This window comes from Scyliorhinus torazame, chromosome 30 (genome assembly GCF_047496885.1).
Source record: "Scyliorhinus torazame isolate Kashiwa2021f chromosome 30, sScyTor2.1, whole genome shotgun sequence".
NCBI classification, from domain to species: Eukaryota; Metazoa; Chordata; class Chondrichthyes; order Carcharhiniformes; family Scyliorhinidae; genus Scyliorhinus; species Scyliorhinus torazame.
In genome coordinates this window covers 23,666,417-23,692,141 of record NC_092736.1, presented here as the reverse complement: position 1 = coordinate 23,692,141, position 25,725 = coordinate 23,666,417, and the positions used below count along the sequence as shown (strand labels likewise).

Genomic DNA, 25,725 nt, shown 5'->3' with positions numbered 1-25,725 from the left:
TTGAGTCCGCCCCCTGTCATTCAGAGATGTTGAGCCCGCCCCCTGTGACTCAGAGACATTGAACCCGCCCCCTGTCACTTAGTGACATTGAACCCGCCCCCTGTCACTCAGTGACATTGAACCCGCCCCCTGTCACTCAGTGACATTGACCCCACCCCTGTCAGAGACATTGAGTCCGCCCCCTGTCACTCAGAGACATTGAGTCCGCCCCCTGTCACTCAGAGACATTGAACCCGCCCCCTGTCACTCAGTGACATTGACCCCACCCCTGTCACTCAATGACATTGAGTCCGCCCCGTCACTCAGAGACATTGACCCCACCCCTGTCACTCAATGACATTGAGTCCGCCCCCTGTCACTCAGAGACATTGACCCCACCCGCTGTCACTCAGAGACATTGAGCCCACCCCTATCTCTCGAGTCACCTGACCCCATCCCCACTAGGCGGCACGGTAGCACAGTGGTTAGCACAGTGGCTTCACAGCGCCAGGGACCCGGGTTCGATTCCCGGCTTGGGTCACTGTCTGAATGGAGTCTGCACATTCTCCCCGTGTCTGCGTGGGTTTCCTCCGGCTGCTCCGGTTTCCTCCCACAAGTCCCGAAATCCGTGCTTGTTTGGTGAATTGGACATTTTGAATTCTCCCTCTGTGTACCCGAACAGGCGCCGGAGTGTGGCAACTAGGAGATTTTCACAGTAACTTAATTTTCAGTGTTAATTTAAGCCTACTTGTGACAATAAAGATTATCATACTTTATACTGTCACTGACATTGGCCCTGCCCCTGCCACTCAGACATTGACACTGCCCTGTCACTCAGAGACACCTGACCCCACCCCTGTCACTGAGACATTGGCCCCACACCTGTCACTCATGGACATTGACCCGCCCCCTGTCACTCATATACATTGACCCCGCCTCTCTCTGGTGGTGTGGCCTGCACGTAACCTGTTCCCATATATGGTAGCCATGATGTGGAGATGCCGGCGTTGGACTGGGGTGAGCACAGTAAGAAGTCTTACAACACCAGGTTAAAGTCCAACATGTTTGTTTCAAACACTAGCTTTCGGAGCGCTGCTCCTTCCTCAGGTGAATCACCTGAGGAAGGAGCAGCGCTCCGAAAGCTAGTGATTCGAAACAAACCTGTTGGATTTTAACCTGGTGTTGTAAGACTTCCCATATATGGTAACAGCAGAAACTCTGGCTGACAGAAAGTCTGGCCCGATCTGGGCTACTGACAGTAGACCTGTGCATATCGATAGGATTGATTATCTCTTGATGGCCAATTGACCGGACATGTCTTGGCAGCCTGTCTGACCTTTAGTATATTCGAACTTCGCCAGTACGTCTTCCCATGGGGCAGTGTGCTAGAATGACTGTGGCTTGTTTCAAAAGTGCCCAATTCTTTAATTTAGAATGCCCAATTTTAACCGGGACTAAAAGCTAGGTCATCATATGCTGCTCTTGTTCTTCAAGATACTAGTGGTCGTGGGTTTAGAAGGTGCTGTCGAAGGAACCTTGATGATATTCAACAGTGCATCTTATAGATGATGCACATGGCTGCCACTGTGCATGGAGGGATTGAATGTTTGTGGAAGGGGGAGCAATCAAATCGACTGCGTTGACCTGGATGGTGTTGAGCTTCTTGAGGGTTGTTCCTGGAGCTGCACACATCCAGGCAAGTGAAAAGTATTCCATCACACTCCTGGCTTGTGCCTTGTAGACAGGTTTTGGGGAGTCGGAAGGTGAGTTATTCATTGCAGGATTCCTAGCCTTTGACCTGCTCTGGTAGCCACAGTATTAATCTGGCTAGTCTAGTTCAGTTTCTGGTCAATGGTAACCCCCAGGATGTGAAAGTGGGGGATTCAACGATGGTAATGCCATTGAATGTTAAGGGGCAATGGTTAGATCCTCTCTTGTTGGAGATGGTCATTGCCTGGCACTTGCGTGGCGTGCCAAAACCTGCATATTGTCCAGGTCTTGCTGCATTTGGACATGGACTGTTCAGTATCTGAAGAATTTCTGTTTCTATTAATGGCAGCTGAATTAATACATTTAAGTTAACGGCAATACAGGTTGTGCAGATGTGTGTGTGAAGTTAGTCATAGAGTCATACAGTACAAAAGGGACCGTTCGGCCAATCGAATCGGCACCGACAAAATTACATTAAATCTACACTAATCCCACTTTCTAGCACATGGCCCATAAAATTGAATTAATCATAGAATGATCTGTTATGCCATTTCAAGTGCTCACCACATACAGCTTACAAGTTGTGAGGTTTCCCGCTGTTATGGGCCAGGGTTTAGAGAACCCCAAAGTGTATCATGGAGTTCACCTGACCCACAACAGTGAATAGATTGTGGTATGGGGAGCACACGGACCTACCTTGCAGGTGTGATGCACCAGAGATCCACAGTACTTTTAAATTAAAATAATGTTTATTTATGAAACCAGTTAACACTTTATAAGCCCACAGTAAACATCTTAACAACTGTCAACACCAATAAATCCCCAAAGAATACAGTACTCTCGGAGTAACTCTTAATCTTTCCTTGCAACATCCATAAGACAAAAAGAACCCTCTTTACAAAAAGATATCAGGCGGGATTCTCCGACCCCCCGCCGGGCCGGAGAATCGCTGAGGGGCGGCGTCAATCCCACCCCGCCGCCCCGCCGGCGGCTGCTGGATTCTCTGGCGCCGGTTTTTCGGCGGGAATCGCGCCGTTCGCGGGCCGTTGGCAGCAGCCCCGCCCGGCGATTCCCCGGCCCGCGATGGGTCGAGTGGCCGCCCGTTTACGGTGGGTCCCGCCGGCGTAAAATACACCAGGTCCGTACCGGCAGGATCTGGTTCTGCGGGCGGCCTCCAGAGTCGCCAGGGGGGAGGGGGGTATGCGGGGGGGGATCTGGCCCCGGGGGGGGGGGGGTGCACGGTGGCCTGGCCCGCGATCGGGGCCCACCGATCCGCGGGCGGGCCTGTGCCGTGGGGCCACTCTTTCCATACACTCCAGCCGGTGTAACGGTCCGCCATGGCCGGCGTGGAGAAGAACACCCCTGTGCATGCGCCAACTCGCGCCGCCCGCCGGCGCCGGCCTAGCCCCTGAAGGTGCGGAGGATTCCGCACCTTCCGGGCAGCCCGAGGCCGGAGTGGTTGACGCCCCGCCCGCTGGGTAGGGGAGAATCCCACCCCGCAGGTTTAACTTCACTACTGAGAACAGTAACCACTTTGAAATCACCAAAAGAACATTCTTTAGCTTGCAGAGACTCATACACATCCTGCTGTGATTGCAGCTTCTCCAAATCTAAAACAAAACTAAAACACACCCTGTAGCTGCAAGCCCAAAGTGAAAGTAAAAGCACACAGACAGCCCAGCTCCACCCACACTCTGACATCACTGATAAACACCCATTTCTTAAAGGTACATCCACTACAGCTATTTAATAAACCGCCATTTCTTAAAGGTACTCTCACATGACACCTGCCTCTGCAACCGTCAGGCAGTGCATTCTTGATTCCCACCACCCTTTGGGTGAAAAAGGTTTTCCTTCTCTAAACCTTCTTTGATTTGATTTATTATTGTCACATACATTAGTATACAGTGAAAAGCATTGTTTCTTGCATGCTGTACAAACAATGTATATCGTACATAGGGAAGGAGAGACTACAGAATATAATGTTACAGTTATAGCAAGGTGTAGAGAAAAGATCAACTTAATACGAGGTAGGTCCATTCAAAAGTCTGATGGCAGTAGGGAAGAAGCTGTTCTTGAGTCGGTTGGTACGTGACCTCAAACTTTGGTATCTTTTTCCTGATGGAAGGAGGTGGAAGAGAGTATGTCTGGGGTGCTTGGGGTCCTTAATTATGCTGCCTGCCTTTCTGATGCACCGGGAATTATAGATAGAGTCAACGGATGGGAGGCTGGTTTGCGTGATGGACTGAGCTACATTCACAACCTTTTGTAGTTTCCTGCGGTCTTGGGCAGAGCAGGCTCCATACCAAGCTGTGATACAACCAGAAATAATGCTTTCTATGCTGCATCTGTAGAAGTTGGTGAGGGTCATAGCTGACATGCCAAATTTCCTTAGTCTTCTGAGAAAGTAGTCGTTGGTGGGCTTTCTTAACTATAGTGTCGGCATGGGGTGGGGATGGGGGGACCAGGACAGGCTGTTGGTGATCTGTACACCTAAAAACTTGAAGCTCTCGACCCTTTCTACTTCGTTCCCATTGATGTAGACAGGGGCGTGTTCTCCATTACGCTTCCTGAAGTCGATGACAATCTCCTTCGTTTTGTTGACATTGAGGGAGAGATTATTGTCGTCGCACCAGTTCACCAGATTCTCTATTTCATTCCTGTACTCTGCCTTTCATCTTAAATTATGCCCCTCATTAAACTAAGGGGTACAGCTGCTTCCTATCCACCCTGTCCATACCCCTCATAATCTTATACACCTTAATCAGGTCCCCTCTAAACCGTCTCTGCTCCAAAGAAAACAACCCAAGCTTATCCAGCCTCTCTTTATAGCTAAAATAATATAATAATCTTTAATAGTGTCGCAAGTAGGCTTACATTAACACTGCAATGAAGTTACTGTGAAAATCCCTAGTCACCACAACTTTGGCGCCTATTTGGGTACACTGAGGGAGATATCAGAATGTCCAATTCACCGAACAAGCACGTCTTTGGGTACTTTGTGGGAGGAAACCGGAGTATTCAGAGGAAACCCACGCAAACACGGGGAGAACGTGAAGACTCCGCTATCATTGTCCCAATCCAGGAATCGAACCCGGATCCCACGCTGTGAAGCAACAGTGCTAACGGCTGTGCTAGAGTGCCATCCAAATGCTCTATCCTAGGCAACATCCTGGTGAATCTCCTCTGCATCCTCTCCAGTGAAATCTCATCCTTCCTATAGTGAGGTGACCAGAACTGCACACTACCCTGTTAACCTGACTTGCCACCTTCAAGGATCCGGGGATGAGCACCCAAGATCCAAGATCCCTCTGAGCTTCCTCGTGTCCTGCCATTCATCGAGTACTCCCTTGTCATGTTACTCCTTCCAAAGTGAATCATTTGCACTTTTCAGGGTTAAATTCCCCGCGGGGTCGCTGTCTGTGCGGAGTCTGCACGTTCTCCCCGCGTCTGCGTGGGTTTCCTCCGGGTGCTCCGGTTTCCTCCCACAGTCCAAAGATGTGCAGGTTAGGTGGATTGGCCACGCTAAATTGCCCTTAGTGTCCAAAAAAGGTTAGGAGGGGTTATTGGGTTACGGGGTTAGGGTGGAAGTGAGGGCTTCAGTGGGTCGGTGCAGACTCGATGGGCTGAATGGTCTCCTTCTGCACTGCAGGTTCTATGTTGTAAATTCCAAAGGCCATGATCTGCCCATCTGTCCAGCCCATCTGTAGCTTCCTGCTTCCCAAGACCTTCGTCCTCAGTATTAACCATCTGCCAATCTTCGTGTCATCCGTAAACTTACTTATCACTCTCCCCCCCACATATTCTAATCTATATACAAAGGGACGGAAAAGGTTTAATGAGTGGGTTAAACTGTGACGGGTGGAGCTCGATGTGGGGAAAGTGTGAAGTCATCCATTTTGTCTTCAAGACAACAAAACCAGAATATTTTCAGAATGAGAGGAGAAAATGGGACTTGGCTGTTCAAGCAGACAGGTTACTTAAAAGTAATAGACAAAGAGTAATCAGGAAGGTTAATGAAATGTCTGCCTTTAACTCAAGCAAGCCAGATACAAAGGAGAGGAAGTGGCGTGTCAGTTTGTACAGAACCTTTGTTTAAAATGATAAGATTCGGGTTGAGAAGCCAGTTTGTAAAGAATCAATGCTTTGAAAGGTCTGTAATGTTCTTTTGACTGTATCGAAACACCTCAAAGTGCAAAATGATCAATGTAGAAAACCTGAATATTATTGCACTTTGTGTGACGGCCATTTTGAAATGTTTGTAATGTTCTTTCAGATATTTTATGAATTAAGTATATTTTTGCAAAGCAAAAAATGCTTTGAAACATTATGAACTTCAGGAAACAATCTAACCACACTCTGACGGTGGTTAAAAACAGGGTTGATGAAGCATTTCACAAGTTTTAGATAAAGCGCTCTACCCAAATCGAAGGGTTAGGTTGTGTACTCTCTCTTATGAGCTGTGCCCTTGTTCGCCTTTTGTTAAATACTCACAGAAGCATCTTAAACCTCAAACACACCCAGACATGAAGCTCCACTGCTCTCAAAGACTGTATTTTGCAAGGGTGCACTTTAAATAGTTAAAAGCAGTTTGTCATTTACTTCACACACCGTCTCCCCCCTACCCCACAGAACAGAATGTGTGTGTGGACCAGTGTGCACGTGCAGACGGATACCGGCGGCCATCTTGTGCGGCCATTTTGCGATGGCAGGAAACACAGTGTAGTTCAAAATGGATCTTGTATTTCAAAATATATCACAAGAGGCTGACATGCTACAAATCATTGTTTATTTAATCACAACAGGTATAAACGTGAATGATTCATTCCAGCTAAATTAATTGCCAAACCTCAAAATATCGAGAGAGAGAAAACATTCTTTGGACTAAATGGCTTGGAATAAATAGTGAAGTTACAGTGAGAGGGTCTAGATAGTGTGAAACTCAAACAGACAATCCCGTCTGCAGCAAGTGAGGTAGACAAACAGATTTCATTCCGTGCAGGTTGGACGTATTTCCTGGTTCACATGGTTCTGCTACTTTGATGTCTTTTTTACAAGCAAATATCCCGCCCATTGGTAATCAACCATAGTCCACAAAGGACCATAGGCAGCCCTCTGCATTAGAGAGAGACCACTCCACAAGTGTGGGGCATGGTGAGGAGACAGGCGTCCGTGAACTACCACACCTAAAGATTTGTACAGAAAACGACCCACATCCCCTTCTTCGGTTTCGATAGGGATTCCTGAATTTTAAAAAGAAAATCCGGTTTTGTTGAGAAGACGACAGTATTATCAGTTAGAACCATAGAATTTTGTTTCAGTATTCCTTGAGTTTCTGTAAGTAACTGTGCCTATTGTCCGTGGTTACCCAGTTACTTTATACTGCTGATGGTCCTTTCTGTTTTTGCTATGATATCAGCAGCCTTATTGTTGAGCTCCCTGCATTCTTTCAAAATATCTGTGTGACAAAAATAAGGAAAGGTTCAGTCAGAATCAGTCCACAAAATAATTGAACTTTTAAGAAGGATACTGTGCTGAACGACATTTAAAATGGAGTCAGGTGCTCCAACACCAAATTGCACAGCAGCAAAAACAGTAACTCTTACTATAAAACCGCTCCACAGCTTTGCCGGACTGAGTTTTCCACGTTGGTTTGAGGTTCCAGTAACTGTCCTCAACCCACTTCTCAGGGCCGGGTCGTTCACCAACAGGGCCCCTGCTGCACATGTCTGAAAATAAAAAACAAACCTTAATTTAAATAGCGCCCTTCACAAACTCCTCGGCCGGGATTCTCCCGCAATTGGCGGGGCGGCCTGACGCCGGCGCCAAGAGCGGCGCGAACCACTCCGGCGTCGGGCCGCCCGGAAGTTGAGGAATCCTCCTCACTTCCAGGGGCTAGGCCGGCGGCGTGCCAACTGGCGCCAAAGGGCCGCCATGCGCCGGCATGAGTTGGCGCATGCGCAGAACCGTCGGTGTGTTCTGGCGCATGCACAGAACCCCCGCCGTGCTTCCTGCGCTTGCGCAGGGGGTTTCCTCTCCACGCCGGCCATGGCGGAGCCTCACAGAGGCCGGTACGGAGCGAAAGAGTGCCCCCACAGCACCCTGACAGGCGTGCCGTGATTCCCGCCCCTGCCCGAAAACCGGCGCCGGAGAATTCGGCAGCCGGTGTCGGAGCGGGATTCACGCCGCCGCCCCCCAGTGATTCTCCGACCCGGCGGGGGGTCGGTGAATCCCGCCCCTCATGTCCTAAACTAGTTCACACCGTGTGCGGTCCAGAGGAAGTTCACAAGAATGATCCCTGGAATGAAGAGTTTGTCACATGAGGAACGGTTGAGGACTCTGGGTCTGCACTTGTTGGAGTTTAGAAGGATGAGGGGATTTTATTGAAACTTACAGGATACTGCGAGGCCTGGATAGAGTGGACATGGAGAGGATGTCTCCACTTGTATGATAAACTAGAACCAGAGGGCACCATCTCAGACTGAAGGGACGATCCTTTAAAACAGAGATGAGGAGGACTCTCTTCAGCCAGAGGGGGGTGAATCTGTGGAACTCTTTGCCACAGAAGGCTGTGGAGGCCAAATCACTGAGTGTCTTTAAGACAGAGATAGATAGGTTCTTGATTAATAAGGGGATCAGGGGTTATGGGGAAAAGGCAGGAGAATGGGGATGGGGGAAAAGGCAGGAGAATGGGGATGAGAAAAATATCAGCCATGGTTGAATGGCGGAGCAGATTCGATGGGCCGAATGGCCTAATTCTGCTCCTGTGTCTTGTGTGTGATAGAACATAGAATTTACAGTGCAGAAGGAGGCCATTTGACCCTTCGAGCCTGCACCGGCCCTTGGAAAGAGCACCCTACTTAAGCCCACACCTCAACCCTATCCCTGTAACCCAGTAAACCCACCTAACCTTTTGGACACTAAGGGGCAATTTAGCACAGCCACTCCACCTAACCTGCACATCTTTAGATGTGAGGAAACTGGAGCACCCGGAGGAAACCCACGCAGACATGGGGAGAACGTGCAAATTCCACACAGACAGTAACCCGAGGCCGGAATTGAACCCGGGTCCCTGGAGATGTGAGGTAGCAGTGCTAACCACTGTGCCACCCCACGGAAACACAGCAGCCAATTTGCGCACAGCAAACCCCCACAAACATCCAGTTCCGATAATGACCAGTTTTAGCAATGTTGGTTGAGGGATTAATATTGGCCCTGGGACCAGGTAAACCTATCCTGCTCTTCCTGGGATGGCGACGTGAGAATTTTAACACCGCTTGCGAGGGCAGATGGGGCTCGATGGCACCCAACACTGCGCTGAAGCGTCAGCCTGGATCTGGTGATTGAAACTCTTGCCATTTGTGATTCAGAAATGAGAGAGCTGCCACTCACTGAGCCACAGCAGATAATGCAAATTATTTTGGTGTATTATACCATTTTATTTGGTTAATCCTATGGAATTGCTCAAACATTCACTCCCCCCACCACCGGCACACAGTAGCAGCAGAGGGTACCATCTACAAGATGCACTGCAGCAACTCTCCAAAAGAACCTTCAAAACCGTCCAAACCTGCAACCTCTACCTAGAGGGACAAGTGCAACACCACCACTTGCAAGTTCCGTCCAAGTGACGCACCAACATGTATTAGGCCTATATCGCCGTTCCTTCGCTGTAGCTGGGTCAAAATCCTGGAACTCCCTTCCTAACCGTACTGTGGGTGTTCCTGCACCACATGGGCTGCAGCTGTTCAGGAAGGGTAGCACAGTGGTAAGCACTGGTACCTTACAGCACAAGGGACCCAGGTTCGATTCCGGCCTTGGGTAACTGTATGGAGTTTGCACATTCTCCCCGTGTCCGCGTGGGATTTCTCTGGGTGCTCCGGCTTCCTCCCACGGCCTAAAGGTGTGCAGGTTAGGTGGGTTGGCCATGATCAATGCGTGGGGTTGCGGAGACAATCGTGCTCGGCGCGGGGGAGGAGAATGGGTCGGCGGACCCCCGATCGGGTCCGACGCAGGGACACGATTCTCTGGCGACTGAGAATCGCCCGCCAGCCATGCGTGGTCGACGCAGCGCCGGTCGGGGGCCGTTGAAAGAGGCCCCCGCGGTGATTCTCCGCGGTCGACCGGCTGAGTTCCCGCCGAGTTCCGCCGGCATGGTTCCCGTATGGTTTCACCCGGCGGAAGCTCGGCGGTCCGGCTGCAGTGGCTGTCCTGGTGGTGGGGCGGGGGGAATCAGACTCCAGGGCGGGGGGGGCCTCCACGATGGCAAGGCCCGCGGTTGGGGGCTACCGATCAGCAGGCGCACATAATCCGGGGGAGGCCTATCTTCTTCTGCGCCGGCCCGCTGTGTGGCTCCGCCATGTTGCGCAGGGGCCTGCGCGGAAATGACCGCCGCACGGACCCGCGGCCAGAAGTGCAGGGAGAATCACTCCGGACTTTTTGAAAAAAGTCTGGAGTGATTTGCGGCCATTTTCCGGCGGGCGTGGGGGACATAGCCCCATTTTCGGAGAATCCCGGCCAGGGTGGGGGAGTGGGCCTAAGTGGAGTGCTTTTTCGGCGGGTCGGTGAGGGCTTGATGGACAGTTTGGCCTCCTTCTGCACTGATTCTATGGAAGGCAGCTCACCACCACCTTAGGGCAATTAGAGTTGGGCAATAAATGCTGACACAAACGAATAAAGAAACAGTCACAACCCAGATATAGTATTCAGGTGAAACAGGGTTACAAGTTGGAGGGCAAGTGAACCAGAATGTGTAGACATAATTCAGTCATCATTTCTATCAGTTATATATTTCCATTATAAATTCCTATATTGTAATCACACCACTTGCTGTTTCATCAAGAAATTACACTGTGGGAATTTAAGAGTAGATTGAAGAGTTTTCACTCTTACAGAGAGAACTACAGTTCGCACATCTACCCGTTTGTATCGTGCCTCCTTCAAAACTAGTTCCATCCGTTCTCCCAAAATCCTGTGCGATTAACTTTGGTTATTGTAGAATTCCTAAACGTAGGGTTTCGGCATCACTCTGTAAACCCTAATCACCAAAACCTGGGGTCTCTGACCACAGGAAAGGTGTTCTACTGTAATCCAAATTCAACCGAACTTTCAGTTCATCAGAGATGCGTGCGGTTTGTGGAAACGATAATTAATTTGATGAAAAGTGTTGCATGGCGGGGAGGCTCAAACTGAAATCAGTATTGGAAGCAGAAGGGGCAAATATCACTTGCAGACCAAACGGAAGAATTAACAAGGAGTTCAACATGAAAATAAATAAGAGGCATGAGGCAGGTTGCTGGACTTGTGCTGGCAGTGTTGGTGTTGTAACTGTCTCGATGTGTTTTGGTGCAGTATTGGAGGAGAGTAAGTGTCTCGGTGTGTTTTGGTGCAGTGTTGGAGGGCTGTAAATGTCTCGGTGTGTTTTGGTGCAGTGTTGGAGGGGTGTAAGTGTCTCGGTGTGTTTTGGTGCAGTGTTGGAGGGGTGCAAATGTCTCGGTATGTTTTGGTGCAGTATTGGAGGGGTCTAAGTGTCTCGGTGTGTTTTGGTGCAGTGTTGGAGGGGTGTAAGTGTCTCGGTGACCTACCCAAGGTCAACACCTCCACCCTATCCCCATAACCCAGTAACCCCACCCAACACTAAGGGCAATTTTGGACATGAAGGGCAATTTAGCACGGCCAATCCACCTAACCTGCACATCTTTGGACTGTGGGAGGAAACCGGAGCACCCGGAGGAAACCCAAGCACACACTGGGAAGATGTGTAGACTCCGCACAGACAGTGACCCAAGCCGGAATCGAACCTGGGACCCTGGAGCTGTGAAGCAATTGTGCTATCCACAATGCTACCGTGCTGCCCTAATACTACTAATTGGAGGGGTGTAAGTGTCTGGTGTATTTTGATGTAGTATTGGAGGGGTGTAAATGTCTCGGTGTGTTTTGGTGTAGTATTGGAGGGGTGTAAGTGTCTCAGTGTGTATTGGTGCAGTATTGGAGGGGTGCAAGTGTCTCGGTGTGTATTGGTGCAGTATTGGAGGGGTGTAAGTGACTCGGTGTGTTTTGGTGTAGTATTGGAGGGGTGTAAATGTCTCGGTGTGTTTTGGTGTAGTATTGAAGGGGTGTAAATGTCTCGGTGTGTTTTGGTGCAGTATTGGAGGGGTGTAAATGTCTCGGTGTGTATTGGTGCAGTAGTGGAGGGGTGTAAATGTCTCGGTGTGTATTGGTGCAGTACTGGAGGGGTGTAAGTGTCTCGGTGTGTTTTGGTGTAGTATTGGAGGGGTGTAAATGTCTCGGTGTGTATTGGTGTAGTATTGGAGGGGTGTAAATGTCTCGGTGTGTATTGGTGTAGTATTGGAGGGGTGTAAGTGTCTCGGTGTGTTTTGGTGTAGTATTGGAGGGGTGTAAGTGTCTCGGTGTGTTTTGGTGTAGTATTTGAGGGGTGTAAATGTCTCGGTGTGTATTGGTGCAGTATTGGAGGGGTGTAAGTGTCTCGGTGTGTTTTGGTGCAGTGTTGGAGGGGTATAAATGTCTCGGTGTGTTTTGGTGCAGTATTAGAACATAGAACATAGAACAATACAGCGCAGTACAGGCCCTTCGGCCCACGATGTTGCACCGAAACAAAAGCCATCCAACCTACACTATGCCATTATCATCCATATGTTTATCCAATAAACTTTTAAATGCCCTCAATGTTGGCGAGTTCACTACTGTAGCAGGTAGGGCATTCCACGGCCTCATTACTCTTTGCATAAAGAACCTACCTCTGACCTCTGTCCTATATCTATTACCCCTCAGTTTAAAGTTATGTCCCCTCGTGCCAGCCATATCCATCCGCGGGAGAAGGCTCTCACTGTCCACCCTATCCAACCCCCTGATCATTTTGTATGCCTCTATTAAGTCTCCTCTTAACCTTCTTCTCTCCAACGAAAACAACCTCAAGTCCATCAGCCTTTCCTCGTAAGATTTTCCCTCCATACCAGGCAACATCCTGGTAAATCTCCTCTGCACCCGCTCCAAAGCCTCCACGTCCTTCCTATAATGCGGTGACCAGAACTGTACGCAATACTCTAAATGCGGCCGTACCAGAGTTCTGTACAGCTGCAACATGACCTCATGACTCCGGAACTCAATCCCTCTACCAATAAAGGCCAACACTCCATAGGCCTTCTTCACAACCCTATCAACCTGGGTGGCAACTTTCAGGGATCTATGTACATGGACACCTAGATCCCTCTGCTCATCCACACTTTCAAGAACTTTACCATTAGCCAAATATTCCGCATTCCTGTTATTCCTTCCAAAGTGAATCACCTCACACTTCTCTACATTAAACTCCATTTGCCACCTCTCGGCCCAGCTCTGCAGCTTATCTATATCCCTCTGTAATCTGCTACATCCTTCCACACTATCGACAACACCACCGACTTTAGTATCGTCTGCAAATTTACTCACCCACCCTTCTGCGCCTTCCTCTAGGTCATTGATAAAAATGACAAACAGCAACAGCCCCAGAACAGATCCTTGTGGTACTCCACTTGTGACTGTACTCCATTCTGAACATTTCCCATCAACCACCACCCTCTGTCTTCTTTCAGCTAGCCAATTTCTGATCCACATCTCTAAATCACCCTCAATCCCCAGCCTCCGTATTTTTTGCAATAGCCTACCGTGGGGAACCTTATCAAACGCTTTGCTGAAATCCATATACACCACATCAACTGCTCTACCCTCGTCTACCTGTTCAGTCACCTTCTCAAAGAACTCAATAAGGTTTGTGAGGCATGACCTACCCTTCACAAAGCCATGCTGACTATCCCTGATCATATTATTCCTATCTAGATGATTATAAATCTTGTCTCTTATAATCCCCTCCAAGACTTTACCCACTACAGACGTGAGGCTCACCGGCCTATAGTTGCCGGGGTTGTCTCTGCTCCCCTTTTTGAACAAAGGGACCACATTTGCTGTCCTCCAGTCCTCTGGCACTATTCCTGTAGCCAATGATGACATAAAAATCAAAGCCAAAGGTCCAGCAATCTCTTCCCTGGCCTCCCATATAATCCTAGGATAAATCCCATCAGGTCCCGGGGACTTATCTATTTTCAGCCTGTCCAGAATTGCCAACACCTCTTCCCTACGTACCTCAATGCCATCTATTCTATTAGCCTGGGGCTCAGCATTCTCATCCACAACATTATCTTTTTCCTGAGTGAATACTGACGAAAAATATTCATTTAGTATCTCGCCTATCTCTTCAGACTCCACACACAATTTCCCATCCCTGTCCTTGACTGGTCCTACTCTTTCCCTAGTCATTCGCTTATTCCTGACATACCTATAGAAAGCTTTTGGGTTTTCCTTGATCCTTCCTGCCAAATACTTCTCATGTCCCCTCCTTGCTCGTCTTAGCTCTCTCTTTAGATCCTTCCTCGCTACCTTGTAACTATCCATCGCCCCAACCGAAACTTCACACTTCATCTTCACATAGGCCTCCTTCTTCCTCTTAACAAGAGATTCCACTTCCTTGGTAAACCACGGTTCCCTCGCTCGACGCCTTCCTCCCTGTCTGACCGGTACATACTTATCAAGAACACGCAGTAGCTGATCCTTGAACAAGCCCCACTTATCCAGTGTGCCCAACACTTGCAGCCTACTTCTCCACCTTATCCCCCCCAAGTCACGTCTAATGGCATCATAATTGCCCTTCCCCCAGCTATAACTCTTGCCCTGCGGTGTATACTTATCCCTTTCCATCATTAACGTAAACGTCACCGAATTGTGGTCACTGTCCCCAAAGTGCTCTCCTACCTCCAAATCCAACACCTGGCCTGGTTCATTACCCAAAACCAAATCCAACGTGGCCTCGCCTCTTGTTGGCCTGTCAACATATTGTTTCAGGAAACCCTCCTGCACACACTGTACAAAAAACGACCCATCTATTGTACTCGAACTATATCTTTTCCAGTCAATATTTGGAAAGTTAAAGTCTCCCATAATAACTACCCTGTTACTTTCGCTCATATCCAGAATCATCTTCGCCATCCTTTCCTCTACATCCCTAGAACTATTAGGAGGCCTATAAAAAACTCCCAACAGGGTGACCTCTCCTTTCCTGTTTCTAACTTCAGCCCATACTACCTCGGAAGAAGAGTCCCCATCTAGCATCCTCTCCGCCACCGTAATACTGCTCTTGACTAGCAGCGCCACACCTCCCCCTCTTTTGCCTCCTTCTCTGAGCTTACTAAAACACCTAAACCCGGGAACCTGCAACATCCATTCCTGTCCCTGCTCTATCCATGTCTCCGAAATGGCCACAACATCGAAGTCCCAGGTACCAACCCACGCTGCCAGTTCCCCTACCTTGTTTCGTATACTCCTGGCATTGAAGTAGACACACTTCAAACCACCTACCTGAACACTGGCCCCCTCCTGCGATGTCAAATCTGTGCTCCTGACCACTATACTCTCATTCTCCCTTACCCTAAAACTACAATCCAGGTTCCCATGCCCCTGCTGCATTAGTTTAAACCCCCCCAAAGAGCACTAACAAATCTCCCCCCCAGGATATTTGTGCCCCTCAGGTTCAGATGTAGACCATCCTGTCTGTAGAGGTCCCACCTTCCCCAGAAAGAGCCCCAGTTATCCAAAAATCTGAATCCCTCCCGCCTGCACCATCCCTGTAGCCACGTGTTTAAATGCTCTCTCTCCTTATTCCTCATCTCACTATCACGTGGCACGGGCAACAACCCAGAGATAACAACTCTGTTTGTTCTAGTTCTGAGCTTCCATCCTAGCTCCCTGAAAGCCTGCCTGACATCCTTGTCCCCTTTCCTACCTATGTCGTTGGTGCCAATGTGGACCACGACTTGGGGCTGCTCCCCCTCCCCCCTAAGGACCCGGAAAACACGATCCGAGACATCACGTACCCTTGCACCTGGGAGGCAACATACCAAACGTGAGTCTCTCATGCTCCCACAAAATCTCCTATCTGTGCCCCTGACTATAGAGTCCCCAATTACTAATGCTCTGCTCCTCTCCCCCCTTCCCTTCTGAGCAACAGGGACAGACTCCGTGCCAGAGGCCCGTACCCCATGGCTTACCCCTGGTAAGTCCCCCCCCCCACAAGTATCCAAAGCGGTATACTTGTTTCTCAGGGGTACGACCGCAGGGGATCCCTGCACTGACTGTTTTTTCCCAGTCCCTCTTACAGTTACCCACCTATCTCCAATCTTTGGTGTAACTAATTCCCTGAAGCTGCTATCTATGACCCCTTCTGCCTCCCGAATGATCCGAAGTTCTTCCAACTCCAGCTCCAGTTCCCTAACTCGGTCTTGGAGGAGCTGGAGATGGCAGCACTTCCTGCAGGTAAAATCAGCAGGGACACTAACTGCATCCCTCACCTCAAACATCCTGCAGGAGGAACATTGCACTCCCTTCCCTGCCATTCCTCTAACTTTCTACCAAGATCTGGCTAAAAAATAATAATAATATAATAAAATATGGTACTTACCTCAGACCAATGGGTTTTATTATTAGGTTAGAGGAGGAGGGCGGGTGGGAGACACTACACGTGTAGTGTCTCGGGTTTCCTCTCCACCAGAATTTATTGGGGAGGGTCTTCCCAGACGTCCGCGGGTCGACTTCCTGTTCCCGCCTAAAAAATTAATTTAAAATAAAATAAAAAAAAAAATAAAAATTCTCAGCTCCTGCTGAAATTGACTAACCAGCCAGCTGTTCTCACGCCGCCGAAATCGACTGGCCTGCCCCTGCAAAGACAAGTGCTTTTAAAGGTTGACTTACCTCCCAGCAACCTCCTTCCGCAATGCTCCCGCTGAAACTGACTCACCACTCACCAGCTGTTCTCACGCCGCCGAAATCGACTGGCCTGCCCCTGCAAAGACAAGTGCTTTTAAAGGTTGACTTACCCCCAGCAACCTCCTTCCGCAATGCTCCCGCTGAAACTGACTCACCACTTACCAGCTGTTCTCACGCCGCCGAAATCGACTGGCCTGCCCCTGCAGAGACAAGTGCTTTTAAAGGTTGACTTACCTCCCAGCAACCTCCTTCCGCAATGCTCCCGCTGAAACTGACTCACCACTCACCAGCTGTTCTCACGCCTCCGAAATCGACTGGCCTGCCCCTGCAAAGACAAGTGCTTTTAAAGGTTGACTTACCTCCCAGCAGCCTCCTTCCGCAATGCTCCCGCTGAAACTGACTCACCACTCACCAGCTGTTCTCACGCCGCCGAAATCGACTGGCCTGCCCCTGCAAAGACAAGTGCTTTTAAAGGTTGACTTACCTCCCAGCAGCCTCCTTCCGCAATGCTCCCGCTGAAACTGACTCACCACTCACCAGCTGTTCTCACGCCGCCGAAATCGACTGGCCTGCCCCTGCAAAGACAAGTGCTTTTAAAGGTTGACTTACCTCCCAGCAACCTCCTTCCGCAATGCTCCCGCTGAAACTGACTCACCACTCACCAGCTGTTCTCACGCCGCCGAAATCGACTGGCCTGCCCCTGCAAAGACAAGTGCTTTTAAAGGTTGACTTACCTCCCAGCAACCTCCTTCCGCAATGCTCCCGCTGAAACTGACTCACCACTCACCAGCTGTTCTCACGCCGCCGAAATAGACTGGCCTGCCCCTGCAAAGACAAGTGCTTTTAAAGGTTGACTTACCTCCCAGCAACCTCCTTCCGCAATGCTCCCGCTGAAACTGACTCACCACTCACCAGCTGTTCTCACGCCGCCGAAATCGACTTGGAGGGGTGTAAATGTCTCGGTGTGTTTTGGTGCAGTATTGGAGGGGTGTAAGCGTCTCGGTGTGTTTTGGTGCAGTATTGGAGGGGTGTAAATGTCTCGGTGTGTTTTGGTGCAGTATTGGAGGGGTGTAAGTGTCTCGGTGTGTTTTGGTGCAGTATTGGAGGGGTGTAAGTGTCTCGGTGACCTACCCAAGGTCAACGCCTCCACCCTATCGCCATAACCCAGTAACCCCACCCAACACTAAGGGCAATTTTGGACACACTAAGGGCAATTTATCATGGCCAATCCACCTAACCTGCACATCTTTGAACTGTGGGAGGAAACCGGAGCACCCGGAGGAAACCCACGCACACACGGGGAGGATGTGCAGACTCCGCACAGACAGTGACCCAAGCCGGAATCGAACCTGGGACCCTGGAGCTGTGAAGCAATTGTGCTATCCACAATGCTACCGTGCTGCCCAAATACTACTAATTGGAGGGGTGTAAGTGTCTGGTGTATTTTGGTGTAGTATTGGAGGCGTGTAAATGTCTCGGTGTGTTTTGGTGTAGTATTGGAGGGGTGTAAATGTCTCGGTGTGTATTGGTGCAGTATTGGAGGGGTGTAAATGTCTCGGTGTGTTTTGGTGTAGTATTGGAGGGGTGTAAATGTCTCGGTGTGTATTGGTGTAGTATTGGAGGGGTGTAAATGTCTCTGTGTGTTTTGGTGCAGTATTGGAGGGGTGTAAATGTCTCGGTGTGTATTGGTGCAGTATTGGAGGGGTGTAAGTGTCTCGGTGTGTTTTGGTGTCGTATTGGAGGGGTGTAAATGTCTCGGTGTGTATTGGTGCAGCATTGGAGGGGTGTAAGTGTCTCGGTGTGTTTTGGTGTCGTATTGGCGGGGTGTAAATGTCTCGGTGTGTATTGGTGCAGTATTGGAGGGGTGTAAGTGTCTGGTGTATTTTGGTGTAGTATTGGAGGCGTGTAAATGTCTCGGTGTGTTTTGGTGTAGTATTGGAGGGGTGTAAATGTCTCGGTGTGTATTGGTGCAGTATTGGAGGGGTGTAAGTGTCTCGGTGTGTTTTGGTGTAGTATTGGAGGGGTGTAAATGTCTCGGTGTGTATTGGTGTAGTATTGGAGGGGTGTAAATGTCTCGGTGTGTTTTGGTGCAGTATTGGAGGGGTGTAAATGTCTCGGTGTGTATTGGTGCAGTATTGGAGGGGTGTAAGTGTCTCGGTGTGTTTTGGTGCAGTATTGGAGGGGTGTAAATGTCTCGGTGTGTATTGGTGCAGCATTGGAGGGGTGTAAGTGTCTCGGTGTGTTTTGGTGTAGTATTGGAGCGGTGTAAATGTCTCGGTGTGTTTTGGTGCAGTACAGGATGGGTGTAAATGTCTCGGTGTGTTTTGGTGCAGTATTGGAGGGTTGTAAATGTCTCGGTGTGTTTTGGTGCAGTTTTGGAGGGGTGTCAGTGTCTCGGTGTGTTTTAGTGTAGTATTGGAGGGGTGTAAATGTCTCGGTGAGTTTTGGTGCAGTCTTCGAGGGGTGTAAGTGTCTCGGTGTGTTTTGGTGCAGTGTTGGAGGGGTGTAAGTGTCTCGGTGTGTTTTGGTGGAGTATTGGAGGGTGTAAGTGTCTCGGTGTGTTTTGGTGCAGTATTGGAGGGGTGTAACTGTCTCGGTGTGTATTGGTGCAGTATTGGAAGGGTGTAACTGTCTCAGTGTGTATTGGTGCAGTATTGGAGGGGTGTAACTGTCTCGGTGTGTTTTGGTGCAGTATTGGAGGGTGTAAGTGTCTCGGTGTGTTTTGGTGCAGTATTGGAGGGGTGTAAATGTCTCGGTGTGTTTTGGTGTAGTATTGGAGGGGTGTAAGTGCCTCGGTGTGTTTTGGTGCAGTGTTGGAGGGTGTAAATGTCTCGGTGTGTTTTGGTGCAGTATTGGAGGGGTGTAAGCGTCTCGGTGTGTTTTGGTGCAGTATTGGAGGGGTGTAAGTGTCTCGGTGTGTTTTGGTGCAGTATTGGGGGGTGTAAGTGTCTCGGTGTGTTTTGGTGCACTGTTGGAGGGGTGTAAGTGTCTTGGTGTGTTTTGGTGCAGTATGGGAGGTGTGTAAATGTCTCGGTGATGTTTTGGTGCAGTATTGGAGGGGTGTAAGTGTCTCGGTGTGTTTTGGTGCAGTGTTGGAGGGGTGTAAGTGTCTCGGTGACCTACCCAAGGTCAACACCTCCACCCTATCCCCATAACCCAGTAACCCCACCCAACACTAAGGGCAATTTTGGACACACTAAGGGCAATTTATCATGGACAATCCACCTAACCTGCACATCTTTGAACTGTGGGAGGAAACCGGAGCACCCGGAGGAAACCCACGCACACACGGGGAGGATGTGCAGACTCCGCACAGACAGTGACCCAAGCCGGAATCGAACCTGGGACCCTGGAGCTGTGAAGCAATTGTGCTATCCACAATGCTACCGTGCTGCCCTAATACTACTAATTGGAGGGGTGTAAGTGTCTGGTGTATTTTGGTGTAGTATTGGAGGGGTGTAAATGTCTCGGTGTGTATTGGTGCAGTATTGGAGGGGTGTAAATGTCTCGGTGTGTTTTGGTGCAGTATTGGAGGGGTGTAAATGTCTCGGTGTGTTTTGGTGCAGTATTGGAGGGGTGTAAGTGTCTCGGTGTGTATTGGTGCAGTATTGGAGGGGTGTAAATGTCTTGGTGTGTTTCGGTGCAGTGTTGGATGGGTGTAAGTGTCTCAGTGTGTTTTGGTGCAGTGTTGGAGGGGTGTAAGTGTGTTGGTGTGTTTTGGTGCAGTATTGGAGGGGTGTAAGTGTCTCGGTGTGTTTTGGTGCAGTATTGGAGGGGTGTAAGTGTTTCGGTGAGTTTTGGTGCAGTGTTGGAGGGGTGTAAGTGTCTCGGTGTGTTTTGGTGCAGTGTTGGAGGGGTGTACGTGTCTCGGTGTGTTTTGGTGCAGTGTTGGAGGGGTGTAAATGTCTCGGTGTGTTTTTGTGCAGTTTTGGAGGGGTGCAAATGTCTTGGTGTGTTTTGGTGCAGTGTTGGAGGGGTGTAAATGTCTTGGTGTGTTTTGGTGCAGTTTTGGAGGGGTGTAAATGTCTCGGTGTGTTTTGGTGCAGTGTTGGAGGGGTCTAAGTGTCTCGGTGTGTTTTGGTGCAGTATTGGAGGGGTGTAAATGTCTCGGTGTGTTTTGGTGCAGTGTTGGAGGGGTGTAAATGTCTTGGTGTGTTTTGGTGCAGTGTTGGAGGGGTGTAAGTGTCTTGGTGTGTTTTGGTGCAGTGTTGGAGGGGTGTAAGTGTCTCGGTGTGTTTTGGTGCAGTATTGGAGGGGTGTAAGTGTCGCGATGTGTTTTGGTGTAGTATTGGAGGGGTGTAACTGTCTCGGTGTGTTTTGGTGCAGTATTGGAGGGGTGTAAATGTCTCGGTGTGTTTTGGTGCAGTATTGGAGGGGTGTAAGTGTTTCGGTGTGTATTGGTGCAGTGTTGGAGGGGTATAAATGTCTCGGTGTGTTTTGGTGCAGTATTGGAGGGGTGTAAATGTCTCGGTGTGTATTGGTGCAGTATTGGAGGGGTGTAAGTGTCTCGGTGTGTATTGGTGCAGTGTTGGAGGGGTGTAAATGTCTCGGTGTGTTTTGGTGCAGTGTTGGAGGGGTGTAAGTGTCTCGGTGTGTTTTGGTGCAGTATTGGAGTGGTGTAAATGTCTCGGTGTCTATTGGTGCAGCATTGGAGGGGTGTAAGTGTCTCGGTGTGTTTTGGTGTAGTATTGGAGCGGTGTAAATGTCTCGGTGTGTTTGGTGCAGTAATGGAGGGGTGTAAATGTCTCGGTGTGTTTTGGTGTAGTATTGGAGGGGTGTAAGTGTCTCGGTGTGTTTTGGTGCAGTATTGGAGGGGTGTAAGTGTCTCGGTGAGTTTTGGTGCAGTATTCGAGGGGTGTAAGTGTCTCGGTGTGTTTTGGTGCAGTGTTGGAGGGGTGTAAGTGTCTCGGTGTGTTTTGGAGTAGTGTTGGAGGGTGTAAGTGTCTCGGTGTGTTTTGGTGCAGTATTGGAGGGGTGTAACTGTCTCGGTGTGTTTTGGTGCAGTATTGGAGGGTGTAAGTGTCTCGGTGTGTTTTGATGCAGTATTGGAGGGGTGTAAATGTCTCGGTGTGTTTTGGTGTAGTATTGGAGGGGTGTAAGTGTCTCGGTGTGTTTTGGTGTAGTATTGGAGGGGTGTAAATGTCTCGGTGTGTTTTGGTGCAGTATTGGAGGGGTGCAAGCGTCTCGGTGTGTTTTGGTACAGTATTGGAGGGGTGTAAATGTCTTGGTGTGTTTTGGTGCAGTGTTGGAGGGGTGTAAGTGTCTCGGTGTGTTTTGGTGCAGTGTTGGAGGGGTGTAAATGTCTCGGTGTGTTTTGGTGCAGTGTTGGAGGGGTGTAAATGTCTCGGTGTGTTTTGGTGTAGTATTGGAGGGGTGTAAGTGTCTCGGTGCGTTTTGGTGCAGAGTTGGAGGGGTGTAAGTGTCTCGGTGAGTTTTGGTGCAGTATTCGAGGGGTGTAAGTGTCTCGGTGTGTTTTGGTGCAGTGTTGGAGGGGTGTAAGTGTCTCGGTGTGTTTTGGTGTAGTATTGGAGGGTGTAAGTGTCTCGGTGTGTTTTGGTGCAGTATTGGAGGGGTGTAACTGTCTCGGTGTGTATTGGTGCAGTATTGGAGGGGTGTAACTGTCTCGGTGTGTATTGGTGCAGTATTGGAGGGTGTAAGTTTCTCGGTGTGTTTTGGTGCAGTATTGGAGGGGTGTAAATGTCTCGGTGTGTTTTGGTGTAGTATTGGAGGGGTGTAAGTGTCTCGGTGTGTTTTGGTGCAGTGTTGGAGGGTGTAAATGTCTCGGTGTGTTTTGGTGCAGTATTGGAGGGGTGTAAGCGTCTCGGTGAGTTTTGGTGCAGTATTGGGGGGGTGTAAGTGTCTCGGTGTGTTTTGGTGCAGTGTTGGAGGGGTGTAAGTGTCTTGGTGTGTTTTGGTGCAGTATTGGAGGGGTGTAAATGTCTCGGTGTGTTTTGGTGCAGTATTGGAGGGGTTTAAATGTCTCGGTGTGTTTTGGTGCAGTGTTGGAGGGGTGTAAGTGTCTCGGTGTGTATTGGTGCAGTATTGGAGGGGTGTAAATGTCTCGGTGTGTTATGGTGCAGTATTCGAGGGGTGTAACTGTCACGGTGTGTTTTGGTGCAGTATTGGAGGGGTGTGAATGTCTCTGTGTGTTTTGGTGCAGTATTGGAGGGCTGAAAATGTCTCGGTGTGTTTTGGTGCAGTATTGGAGGGGTGTAAGTGCCTCGGTGTGTATTGGTGCAGTATTGCAGGGGTGTAAATGTCTTGGTGTGTTTTGGTGCAGTGTTGGAGGGGTGTAAGTGTGTTGGTGTGTTTTGGTGCAGTGTTGGAGGGGTGTAAGTGTGTTGGTGTGTTTTGGTGCAGTATTGGAGGGGTGTAAGTCTCTCGGTGTGTTTTGGTGCAGTATTGGAGGGGTGTAAGTGTCTCGGTGTGTTTTGGTGCAGTGTTGGAGGGGTGTAAGTGTCTCGGTGTGTTTTGGTGCAGTGTTGGAGGGGTGTACGTGTCTCGGTATGTTTTGGTGTAGTGTTGGAGGGGTGTAAATGTCTCGGTGTGTTTTTGTGCAGTTTTGGAGGGGTGCAAATGTCTTGGTGTGTTTTGGTGCAGTGTTGGAGGGGTGTAAATGTCTCGGTGTGTTTTGGTGCAGTGTTGGAGGGGTGTAAGTGTCTCGGTGTGTTTTGGTGTAGTATTGGCGGGTTGTAAGTGTCTCGGTGTGTTTTGGTGCAGTATTGGAGGGGTGTAAATGTCGCGGTGTGTTTTGGTGCAGTGTTGGAGGGGTGTAAATGTCTCGGTGTGTTTTGGTGTAGTATTGGAGGGGTGTAAGTGTCTCAGTGTGTTTTGGTGCAGTGTTGGAGGGGTGTAAGTGTCTCGGTGTGTTTTGGTGCAGTGTTGGAGGGGTGTAAGTGTCTCGGTGTGTTTTGGTGCAGTGTTGGAGGGGTGTAAGTGTCTCGGTGTGTTTTGGTGCAGTATTGGAGGGGTGTAACTGTCTCGGTGTGTTTTGGTGCAGTGTTGGAGGGGTGTAAATGTCTCGGCGTGTTTTGGTGCAGTGTTGGAGGGGTGTAAATGTCTCGGTGTGTTTTGGTCAGTATTGGTGGATTATCAATGTCCTGGTGTCTTTTGGTGCAGTATTGAAATATTGTAAGTGTCTCAGTGTGTTTTGGTGCAGTATTGGAGGGGTGTAAGTGTCTCGGTGTGTATTGGTGCAGTATTGGAGGGGTGTAACTGTCTCGGTGTGTATTGGTGCAGTATTGGAGGGTGTAAGTTTCTCGGTGTGTTTTGGTGCAGTATTGGAGGGGTGTAAATGTCTCGGTGTGTTTTGGTGTAGTATTGGAGGGGTGTAAGTGTCTCGGTGTGTTTTGGTGCAGTGTTGGAGGGTGTAAATGTCTCGGTGTGTTTTGGTGCAGTATTGGAGGGGTGTAAGCGTCTCGGTGAGTTTTGGTGCAGTATTGGGGGGGTGTAAGTGTCTCGGTGTGTTTTGGTGCAGTGTTGGAGGGGTGTAAGTGTCTTGGTGTGTTTTGGTGCAGTATTGGAGGGGTGTAAATGTCTCGGTGTGTTTTGGTGCAGTATTGGAGGGGTTTAAATGTCTCGGTGTGTTTTGGTGCAGTGTTGGAGGGGTGTAAGTGTCTCGGTGTGTATTGGTGCAGTATTGGAGGGGTGTAAATGTCTCGGTGTGTTATGGTGCAGTATTCGAGGGGTGTAACTGTCACGGTGTGTTTTGGTGCAGTATTGGAGGGGTGTGAATGTCTCTGTGTGTTTTGGTGCAGTATTGGAGGGCTGAAAATGTCTCGGTGTGTTTTGGTGCAGTATTGGAGGGGTGTAAGTGCCTCGGTGTGTATTGGTGCAGTATTGCAGGGGTGTAAATGTCTTGGTGTGTTTTGGTGCAGTGTTGGAGGGGTGTAAGTGTGTTGGTGTGTTTTGGTGCAGTGTTGGAGGGGTGTAAGTGTGTTGGTGTGTTTTGGTGCAGTATTGGAGGGGTGTAAGTCTCTCGGTGTGTTTTGGTGCAGTATTGGAGGGGTGTAAGTGTCTCGGTGTGTTTTGGTGCAGTGTTGGAGGGGTGTAAGTGTCTCGGTGTGTTTTGGTGCAGTGTTGGAGGGGTGTACGTGTCTCGGTATGTTTTGGTGTAGTGTTGGAGGGGTGTAAATGTCTCGGTGTGTTTTTGTGCAGTTTTGGAGGGGTGCAAATGTCTTGGTGTGTTTTGGTGCAGTGTTGGAGGGGTGTAAATGTCTCGGTGTGTTTTGGTGCAGTGTTGGAGGGGTGTAAGTGTCTCGGTGTGTTTTGGTGTAGTATTGGCGGGTTGTAAGTGTCTCGGTGTGTTTTGGTGCAGTATTGGAGGGGTGTAAATGTCGCGGTGTGTTTTGGTGCAGTGTTGGAGGGGTGTAAATGTCTCGGTGTGTTTTGGTGTAGTATTGGAGGGGTGTAAGTGTCTCAGTGTGTTTTGGTGCAGTGTTGGAGGGGTGTAAGTGTCTCGGTGTGTTTTGGTGCAGTGTTGGAGGGGTGTAAGTGTCTCGGTGTGTTTTGGTGCAGTGTTGGAGGGGTGTAAGTGTCTCGGTGTGTTTTGGTGCAGTATTGGAGGGGTGTAACTGTCTCGGTGTGTTTTGGTGCAGTGTTGGAGGGGTGTAAATGTCTCGGCGTGTTTTGGTGCAGTGTTGGAGGGGTGTAAATGTCTCGGTGTGTTTTGGTCAGTATTGGTGGATTATCAATGTCCTGGTGTCTTTTGGTGCAGTATTGAAATATTGTAAGTGTCTCAGTGTGTTTTGGTGCAGTATTGGAGGGGTGTAAGTGTCTCGATGTGTTTTGGTGCAGTATTGGAGGGGTGTAAGTGTCTCGGTGTGTTTTGGTGCAGTATTGGAGGGGTGTAAATGGCTCGGTGTGTTTTGGTGCAGTATTGGAGGGGTGTAAGTGTCTTGGTGTGTATTGGTGCAGTATTGGAGGGGTGTAAGTGTCTCGGTGTGTATTGGTGCCGTGTTGGAGGGGTGTAAATGTCTCGGTGTGTTATGGTGCAGTGTTGGAGGGGTGTAAGTGTCTCGGTGTGTTTTGGTGCAGTATTGGAGGGGTGTAAGTGTCTCGGTGTGTATTGGTGCAGTGTTGGAGGGGTGTAAGAGTCTCGGTGTGTATTGGTGCAGTGTTGGAGGGGTGTAAATGTCTCGGTGTGTTTTGGTGCAGTGTTGGAGGGGTGTAAGTGTCTCGGTGTGTTTTGGTGCATTATTAGAGGGGTGTAAATGTCTCGGTGTG

General features: G+C 49.4%; 1 protein-coding gene across 4 annotated transcripts in view; it reads right to left on the bottom strand.

Moving 5' to 3' along the window:
• Nucleotides 1–6,461: 6,461 nt before the first annotated feature.
• Nucleotides 6,462–25,725, bottom strand: part of lrrc61 (leucine rich repeat containing 61) — a 65,337-nt gene continuing 46,073 nt past the window's right edge. For all 4 annotated transcript variants that reach the window (XM_072492971.1, XM_072492966.1, XM_072492967.1 and 1 more), the window contains 2 exons: nucleotides 7,296–7,418; nucleotides 6,462–7,147 (listed from right to left, as the gene is read on the bottom strand). In XM_072492971.1, coding sequence (XP_072349072.1) covers nucleotides 7,062–7,147; nucleotides 7,296–7,418 — 209 coding nt within the window. In that variant the 3' untranslated portion in view covers nucleotides 6,462–7,061. The remainder of the gene's footprint in view (nucleotides 7,148–7,295; nucleotides 7,419–25,725) is intronic.